Source organism: Planococcus citri, chromosome 1, assembly GCF_950023065.1.
Source record: "Planococcus citri chromosome 1, ihPlaCitr1.1, whole genome shotgun sequence".
Taxonomy (NCBI): Eukaryota; Metazoa; Arthropoda; class Insecta; order Hemiptera; family Pseudococcidae; genus Planococcus; species Planococcus citri.
Genome location: NC_088677.1, coordinates 23,767,421 through 23,777,006, shown reverse-complemented (window position 1 = coordinate 23,777,006; position 9,586 = coordinate 23,767,421). Strand labels below are relative to the sequence as shown.

The following is a 9,586-nucleotide window of genomic DNA, read 5'->3' as shown; positions in this document are numbered from 1 at the left end:
ATATTTCATCAAATTATGGAAATCATCTTAAAAATATTTGAAATTGACTACTGAATTAATGTGTAATTTTCCTCCTATTTTTAAATTTTTTTTTGTGACTCACTTTTTTTGATATGAAAGTTGATTTTTCCAGCGAACGGTGCATTCTAGGAAAAAAATTAGTCAAGTATGAACAAAATTGTAGAGGAAACAATTTCCTATCAGATTATTGGCATTAGTTTTTCTTTATGAGGCTTGGTTCTTGAATTTTATACGTGATTTTTGATAGCGTAAACTGACTTTTGGGCACCCCAGTAGTCGTCTAATTTTGAATTCTGCATCAAGAAGACCAGCTTCAGCTGTTTCAACTTTTAAAAATGTCAAAAGGCAGGAAAATTGACCTATTCTTATGAAAAAAGTAATAGGTAGGTAAGTAATTAATTCAATTCTTGATAAATAAAATTTTCAAAAACTTCAGCCCTCACGTTGTTTGGGTAATAAGCTCATCCTCTTATAGTTATAACAAAACATTTTTTTTTCTCAAAAACGCAAAAATTTTTGGAAAAAAGTTATTTAAATTCTAATATTTCAAAGCCCTTCCAAAAAAACTTCTCGCGTAAAAAACGTTGTTTTTCCACTCCTTAAAATAAGTACAAATTTTCGAATAGCCTTCGCATCAATCAAGCCTGCTCATTCTTCCTTTTTGAAAATTGAAATTTCTAAAAAAAAAATCATTAAGTAAAGTTTCCCAAAATTCAAAAAAGAAAAAGTTAGAATTTTTAAACCTAAAAAATGACATTTTTATCGCTTATCATTTCACTTTGAAAATTCACCGCTTCATTCTACAAAATCGGTAACTAACCACCCTCCTCCTCCTCCTCCTCCACTCAAAAAAATCAACTTAAGACAGGGTGTCTACGCTTGTTCGGAAATGATTTTTCCTGACTTTTCCAAGTTTTCTAGACAAATTTCTCAAAATTTTCAGACCCTTTAAAAATGAATTACACATGTGATCAGGTTGGGGGGGGATCAAATTTTTTCGAATATCATAAGCGTCAAATATTGTTAATAAGTCTACAATATTGCGCCCCTTTTTCCCAGCACGATGCGACGGTGTGCTCGATAGGTGGCCCTTATTTGAACTAGATAGGAAAATTTTTTTGGTTTTTTTAGTGGGGACCCCCCACTTAGTTTGGTACCACTCCATGAGTAAATCTATTTTCCGAAGTTTTGAAAGAGCATGTTGAATGGCTCGAGCTAAGCGAAGGCAAAAGCTTTGGAAAATTAACAATTCGAAAAATAGAACTACTTCATGAAGAAATAGATTTTTTTAATTCAACATTTTTTAAAAATCAATACCTAGTTTTTTGAAATTCCAAGGCTCCTATAATCAATTTTTCCAAAAAATGACTTTGGTAGGTAACCTAAAAAGCTCAAAAAAGTAACCAAAAAAAACGACAGGACATGGGCAATACATTTTAATGCAGGAAAAAAATTACCAAAAAAAACAGAACTTCTCGTTTTTAAAAATTTTTTTAAATTAAAATCTAAAAATGAAACTTGATAGAAACTTGTTTAATTTCAATTTTCAGCAAAAAGCAGGACATTTTGGCAATTTTGTTTTTTGGCAATTTGTCAATTTTTGACAAAAGTGACCTGCGAAAAAATCTGTTTGAAGTGACCAGTTCACAAAATTCCCTGACTTTTGAGTAAAAAATGCTGTAAATCCCAAAATTCCCACACTTTTCCAGACTGGCCAAATTCCCTGACTTTTCCAGGTTTTCCAGGCTTGTGGACACCATGTTGAGAACTTTTTTTAGTCAACTGGGGGCCAGTTGGGAAGTTCGTGATACTTAGATGGGAATTTCTGTAGATCAACAGTGCAGCGTCAAGACTGAATTTTTACACTTTTGTAATTCCAAACACGTGCATTATGTAGTAAAAAAATTGCAGGTAGATTTCTATCGTGTCGAGATATAATTATATTGATATATTTGTAAATTTTATAATCGATGAAAAAAATATCATTATCATTTTATGTGATTAAAAAGTAATTACATGTACTTATTATTGATCTAATTCAATTTTGGGGGTTTCATTTGTTGTTAAAATACTTTTTCATTAAAAAAAAAAAAAAAAACAGACGGATGTGAGAATGAGATGGATGGTCGATGACGTATTCACTGCAGCTTCGTTTTTCTTGCTATGTAGAAGTTGAAACACGTTTCTCTCCAGCAACTTCTGGAATCAAATCCTCTTTGATACGATTCGCTACGTGAACATATAACTCGCGATCGTATACTGGTCCGGCATCGGTCAGCGTTGGCTGATGTGGTGTTAGCTTTGTCAAGTATTTCGAAGCCATTATGTAACGAAAGTCGCCAATTTCTCTCCAGTTGCGATCCAATACCGAAGTGATGGTTTTATACGCGATTTCGTTCTGACCTTTGTATGGAATTGGTAGAAGAACGAATACTTCCTTTACCCCTTTCCTTTTGAATAGTTGAGCTAGTTCTGTCATCGTACAGTAAAACGTGGCTTGGCTAGTATTCAAGAATATGTCGTAATTACCAATCGACATCATTATTCGAGATGGCAGTCTGGTAAACTTTGACAACTTTGTCAATGTTGATAATAATTCGGCGATAGTAAGTTGTGTTTTGTAGAGGTCAGCATTTAGACGGTGTTCGTAAGGTTTTCCACGCAGTATATACTTTGCTAAGCTGTACGCATGAGTATCGCCGATGATGAGAATATTATACGCAAATATCGCGCCTGTACATTCTCCTCTGTTATTCATAATTCCTGCCCAGGTGAAGTATTCGGGGTAGGCGTTCTGTGGGTAAAATGGTCGTAGATCTTCGGAACTTGAGCCATAACGTGTTATAAAACGTTTGTGGTTCTTGCCCTGCTCAGCACATAGTTCTATTGTATCATTCACAGCCGGTAATTGGTCCTGAGAAGGGTGTTGTGGTTCTCGAGGATGAATAGTATAAGGAGGCCTGGTTGTGGTATCTTGGATGAGTGGCGGACGTCCACGTGTGTGAGCTGCAAATGGAGTTTGGTTACCTATTAGAGTTGTTTTCAAGTATACCTATTATGTAGGCATTTTAAATTGTTTAGAGTTACCTTGGTCCTGAGAAGTGTGTTGTGGTTCTCGAGGATGAATGATATAAGGCCTGGTTCGGTTATCTTGGATGATGAGTGGCGAACGTCCACGTTTGAGAGCTGCAAATACAGTTCGGTTATTAGACTTCTTTTTTCGGTACCTATCTACGAGTATATCTTAAGCATTTTAAACGGTTTAGAGTTAGAATTATACCTGAAGATCCAGATGGATTGATTGTTTTCGAATCAATTTCATAATGATTGGCGGATGTCCTATTATCGTATTGATTCACATTTCTGGTTTCTCTGGTGAAATCAACGAACAGCGGCGGCAGATTAGCTGATTCATCTTTGGTTATCAATGGAAATGGTTTACTGCTTTCTGATGAGCTTGAGCATGATCGTCCAAACAGCTTCATACCTGCTAACTTTTCGTATTTCATGTTAGCTAGATTCAATTGCCTTTCGAGCTGAGAGTTTTGCTCCTCCGCAGCTGACAATTTCTTTTCCATAGTCAACAGCTCGTTCTGCATGCGATCAGATATGTCCTTTAGGACGGCGTTGCTGGCCTGGAGCTCGGCAATTTCATCCTGGCTATCTGACGGATCGACGTTGATGAATCCCTGAGTAGTTTCAATGTTGCAAATTTGCGATTCGGAGTTATTTTTACCGCAATCTTCGTGTTTGCAGGTGAATAGTCTTTCTGGGTGGTTGGTTTTTTCGATTGCATCAACGATGCACGAACGATGATACAGATGGAGACAGACAGTCATACACACCGCCTCATCGTTTTCCACGTCTTCGAGGATTTTTACTTCACTTTCTTCGGTAAGTGGCCGAAGGCAGGCGTCGCAGACTATCTGGCTGATTTGTGACATATTCTGAAATGCGTATTTTTGGATTAGGAATAGTTTTCGAAAAAAGAGATACTAATAAATAATAATTCAGCTTTCAATCATGTTACGTTGGTGTGGTAGGCCTGGTGATTTTACATTAATGTACTTAAATTCAACACTTCCTGGAATAAAAAACGAGAAAATAATGTGTTTGTACTTACGTATTGTTGGATTGGTGAAAAATGTCCTATGAAATTCAGTACTGTTTAGCGTGTTTCAATAAATTGAAATAAGTAAAGTACCACGTTGTTTGTTCTCATGAAAAAAACGATAACTAAAACTGTAGGTAGTACACAAAGGCAAGCTGAGTTAGGTTGATATTGCCGGAGCACTTTCTTGGAAATTGATAGGTTTGGTTGAGGGATGATGAAATGCCTCGATCGTGCATCCTGCCAGTTCTTATCATTTCCCCCTCTCCTCTCAATCAAAACTAATACAATTCGTTGCGAGTTCAGTCTGACATTTATTTTATGCTGATTTGTGTTTTCGATTATAGGTACTATTTCTCTCCAGTTCATCTCCATACTCCAACATCGGATTAAGTGGTAAAATTCCTACTTCTTTTTTCCAAAATAAAAGAAGATTCTACGTTTCATCTATGTTTGCTGGAAAATGCAAAATTCCAACCACGTTGTCCAAACTTCAAAGTATTGCCAAAGAATCTCCGATCGTTTTTTTCCGTCATGAAGTTCCAAAATACATACTTACAAAGGAACCTCTTGAGGTGTCCGCCTCCGATTTGAACGGGACCGCGATTTTTGGAAAGAGCATGGTATAAAACCCCCAAACCAAATTTTCAGCTGCCCAACTTCATATCTCGATATTTGGCGAACGTTTAAAAATTCAAAATTTACTGTTTTTCAAAATAGAAATATCCAAAACTCAAAAATTTCCCGTTTGCGTAAAAATTTTCGGAATTTGCGCGAATCGCAGTATTTCGTCATGAACTAACCCCACGAGGACGAATTTCACCATTTCCAGCCATTCTGGAGCCTCCAGCGCGATTTTTCAATTTCTCCAGAATTTTTAATTTGCTCCAGAAGGCGTGAATATGAAGTTGGGCAGCTAAAAATCGAGTTGTATGTTATGCTCGACCTGTTTAACAAGTTTATCCACATTTGAGCCGATTCTGGAGGGGACACCTCAAGAGTGGTTTTTTGACCAGCTTTTTCTTAATAATAAAAATATCCAAAAATTAAAGGGAGGCTCCAGAACGGCTGGAAACGGAGAAATTCGCTCTCGTGGGGTTAATTAATGACAAAATACTGCGATTCACGCAAATTCCAAAAATTTTCTCGCAAACTTTTGATTTTTGGATATTTCTATTTTGAAAAAAAAACTGGTCAAATATAACCACTCTTGAGTTGTCCCTTCCAGAATCGGCTCAAATGTGGATAAATTCGATAAAAAGGTTGAAAAATCGCGCTGGAGGGTCCAGAATGGCTGGAAATGGCAAAATTCACCCTCGTGGAGTTAATTAATGATAAAATATTGCGATTCGCGCAAATTCCGATAATTTTTACGCAAACGGGAAATTTTTGATTTTTGGATAATTCTATTTTGAAAAACAGAAAATTTGGTTTTGGGGGTTTTAGACCATGCTCTTTCCAAAAATCGCGGTCCCGTTCAAATCGGAGGCGGACACCTCAAGAGGTTCCCTTGTTAGTTCAACTTCTTTGACAAAAATTGTGAAAAAGTAGGTATCTATAATTATCACTTTTTTTGTCAATGATTGCCAGAAAGTTCTGCTTTTTGTTAAAATTGTAGGTACAAGTTTCAATCGAGTCTAAAATTACTAGATAAAATTTCAAAAACTCAATTTTTGCAAACATCTTGAAGAGAGAAAGCAATGCTAATAAATAATAATACAGCATATCAGCAAGTAAATAATTTGCGAAAGTATCGATCTATCGACCAACTTATACACTTCTGTATTTTTTTAAAACTGGCTACAATGCAAAATAGTCAAAGTCTACCTTTCTGCCGAAAATAGCTAAAAATCTCCATTCCCCTTCCTAAAAATCCTGCTTTTTTGCCTATAAAATGTCAATGACCAAAAAATGTCGCCCATTTTTAACAAAGATAGCGAAAAAGTATTATTTTTCGGCCAATAATAGCCAAAAATTCGTGCTTTCCCATAAAAATATTCAGTCATGCTTTTTGCTTAAAATTGTCAAAATTCTCGGTTTTTTGCACGAAATTCTAAAAAGTTTCAAGTTTTTCCAAAAATTTTCCAAAAGTCTTCTCCATTGCTGAAAATTCTAGCCTGTCCGCAATTGAAAAGTATCGATTTTTTACGTGAAATTGTCATAAGTTGCAAAGTAAAAAATCTCACTTTTAGAAACAGAAATTGCCAACATAAGTATCTCTTTTGTCACTAATTCTCACAAAGTTCAAAAGTTCTTCTTTTTTGCTAAAATTATCAAAATCTTGCTGTTTGCCAAAAATTGTAAAAAAACCTCTCTTTTTAACAAAATTTCTAAAAATAGTCGTTTTTTCAGACAATTTTGAATTTTTAAAAAAACTCCAAATGCCTTTTTCGTCAAAAATTGCCAAAATCCTTATTTTTCTGCTAAAAAATTGTCAAAAAATCTCGACTTTTCATTAAAAAGTTTCGAAATGATTCGAGTTTTCAAAATGAAATACATTTCAATTCGTACTAGTACTTATTCTGGTTTTTTTGTGATTTTCTTTCTGTACGTATTAAAATTTTTTGCTCCAATTTTGTCACTTCTTTGGATACTTTTCAGTTACTTTTTGGATTTTTTCGAGTTTTCTCAGTAACAAAATTGTTGGTTTTTTTTGGGGGAGGGGGGGAGGGAATTGAGTACGAGCCCTGTCCTAACATCACTCGGGTCTGTTTATACTTTTCATTTTCATGAATTGAAATTTTTAAAAACTCAACATTCAAATTCTAAAATTTTGGATCAGAAGAGATAGGTAAACGAATTTTTTCAAACATTGTTTTTACATGCCTCTCGAAACCCAAATTTTTGAAAGCTTTTGCCCTTGCTTCGCTGAAGCCAATTCTTATCTCCAAAAATCCCAGTTTGAAACTTCCATAAATTCAAAAACGAGAATAACAATTTTTTAATGAACTCAACTTGATGCGATGAGTACCTATTATTTCAATTGGAAAAATTGTCGGTTTCATCTTATTTCATCTTAAAAATTCGTTATTTTATTTGGAAAAATTGGTATTTTTTTCTCATACCAGTCGGAAAATTCTCAGTCATCAGCTCATCACCCCCTTCGCCCCTCTTCCTCAAACTGTAGTTTCTTGTCTGATTGAGTTAATTTTCGCAAAAAAATCAACATTAGAAACTTGCATTACTATAAGTATCCAAACCTGAGAAAAAAACGTAGTAGACAGATTCCGGGGGGGGGGGGAGGTAAAATACTTCAAGGGCCCAATTCGGTGCATTCGCCAGGGGCCACCAACCGACCCAGTCTGCTCTTTAAACAAATTTTTGAGAAAATGAAAAACTCGGTTCTGAATAAAAAACTAAAAATAGAACGATCTCGAAAACATCTGGCTGCTCGGTAATAACTATATCTGAAATAACTGGCTACGAAGTCTCTCGAGCCCGGAGTTAAAAATCCAAGTTTTCATCGGACTGTATTTTGTCAACTTTCAGTTTTTCAACAAGCGTCCTTCGGTGAATGACCTTATGTAGCACGTAGATAATTTAAATGCCGTATCTTTCATAGTCAAAATTTTAAATCTAGTTTTAAATTCGTTTCGTGGTAATTATTCAGTACGATGAGTAAAGGAGTGAAAGCTGCTGCAGCGCCTGGCGCACCTGCCGGTGGCGGGGGATCGGGAAATACTCCGGATGTAGTCATCGCCAAATTATTAGATAGGAAGAACTTCTCTTTTTATAAAGGTAGGTGACGTTTGTTTTCGTTTCAACGCTTCACGTACAAGTATATTTTTTTTCATCGTTGAATTTTCAAAGTACGAGTACAAAAAATAAATTTCAACGTCTTGTTTTTTTTTTTTCAAAAAACAGATCTGCAGAATATCGAATGCAAAGCTCCGACGAATTTCGACGCGAAATGCGTTTTAAAAGCTAACGAAATAATTTGGTTATGCGAAAAAGTCAGAGAAATCGTATCGAATGAACCCACTCTGGCAGAATTACCCGCTCCTGTAATGATAGTCGGTTAGTATTCGGACTACGAGGTGTACAAAGCTAATCGACATATGGGTAAACTAATTGCTAATTTACAGGCGATATACACGGTCAGTTTAGAGATTTGCTTCTCGTATTAGACTGCATTAAAACGCCTCCTACGATGAACTTTCTGTTTCTGGGCGATTACGTTGACAGAGGCGAATACTCGTTGGAATGCATAAGCCTCATATTAGCCTACAAAATTAAATACCCGAAACAAGTAATTATGCTGAGGGGTAATCACGAATGTGCCAGCTCGACCAGGGCTTACGGATTCTACGCCGAATGTAAGTAGAAGTAGTCGTACTCCAATCGATGATATTTTCGATTTATATCTCGAAAAATATTTTCAATCCTTTTTCTTCAGGCCAAGTTCGGTTCAAAGGAGCGGATTTATGGCAATATTTCATGAAACTTTTCAACATGTTGCCGGTGGCTGCGACCGTAGCCGATCAAAAAATCCTTTGCATGCACGGCGGAATAAGTCCAGATTTACACACCTTCGAGGATATTACAAAAATCAAACGACCCTCCGATATTCCCCCGAAAGGTTTACTCACCGATTTACTGTGGGCTGATCCCGATAAAGTTGGTATTTTATTTCTAAATAAGTAGGTAAACATTACATTATCGTGTGTCTGGAAATTATTAATCGATTTTTTTTCTTCCTTGTACTCAGGACGAAGACGGCTGGAATCCGAATATCGACAGAGGAATTTCATTCACTTTCGGCGCTGATGTTGTTACAAAATTCACAAAAAAACATAATTTAGCATGCATCGTTCGAGCTCACCAGGTCAGTACTTAGATTGGTGATTATTTTAAAAATATCTCTGTAATATTTATTCATACATCACGGTGATCACGTTTTAATCCCAAATCTGTTCATTTCAACTCTCTATTTCTCGTCGTTTCACAGGTGGTTAAAAACGGATTCGAATTTTTCGCTAAAAGAAAATTATGTACGTTATTCACTGCTCCGAATTATTGCGGGGTATTTAAAAACGATGGAGCATGTATGAAAGTCGAACCGCCTCTAAATGTCACGATAATTCGATTATTTGTGAGTATTTTTTCACCTATTAGGTACCTACTATTGTAATATTTTTGTTGGGTAATTTTTTTCCTGAATATTTTTGATTTTTTTTCAACATTAGTTCAAGCATAAAGAAAACCCCGATACAAAAAAACGTTGCGAAAGTCTACCGGTGAAAGTGAGCACGGAAGCCGCGTAAATTTCGCGTCATTTCAAACGTTCGTTTCGAAAATTCTCCTTAATCGGCATCGAGGTGTAAGTTTTTGTGAGTTGCTGTTCGTATTTTTTTAAAAAAAATTCAACTTTTGTACTTTGGTTTTAAATTTTGTATTTTAAAATATATAAAAATGTGCAGCGTTGTTATTTTATTTTCGAAGATAGGTACCTAC

At 35.7% G+C, this 9,586-nt stretch overlaps 2 protein-coding genes across 2 annotated transcripts in view; one reads left to right on the top strand and one right to left on the bottom strand.

Moving 5' to 3' along the window:
- LOC135849973 (ferritin heavy chain-like) overlaps nucleotides 1–9,586 on the bottom strand; it is a 226,659-nt gene that overhangs the window by 64,253 nt on the left and 152,820 nt on the right. The window lies entirely within an intron of this gene.
- LOC135849961 (serine/threonine-protein phosphatase alpha-3 isoform-like) lies at nucleotides 7,612–9,551 on the top strand. Its single transcript, XM_065370628.1, has 7 exons — nucleotides 7,612–7,870; nucleotides 7,997–8,149; nucleotides 8,218–8,448; nucleotides 8,529–8,749; nucleotides 8,841–8,957; nucleotides 9,081–9,224; nucleotides 9,319–9,551. The coding sequence occupies exons 1-7, from the start codon at nucleotides 7,747–7,749 to the stop codon at nucleotides 9,394–9,396; spliced, it is 1,068 nt and encodes a 355-aa protein (XP_065226700.1). The 5' UTR covers nucleotides 7,612–7,746; the 3' UTR covers nucleotides 9,397–9,551.

What these genes read in the sequence shown, in the direction of transcription:
- LOC135849961 (XM_065370628.1), top strand. Translation starts at nt 7,747, where the DNA reads ATGAGTAAAGGAGTGAAAGCTGCTGCAGCGCCTGGCGCACCTGCCGGT. An exon ending in TGTGGGCTGATCCCGATAAA is followed by an intron (nt 8,750 to 8,840) that starts GTTGGTATTTTA and finishes CCTTGTACTCAG; the next exon opens with GACGAAGACGGCTGGAATCC. An exon ending in TCACGATAATTCGATTATTT is followed by an intron (nt 9,225 to 9,318) that starts GTGAGTATTTTT and finishes TTTCAACATTAG; the next exon opens with TTCAAGCATAAAGAAAACCC.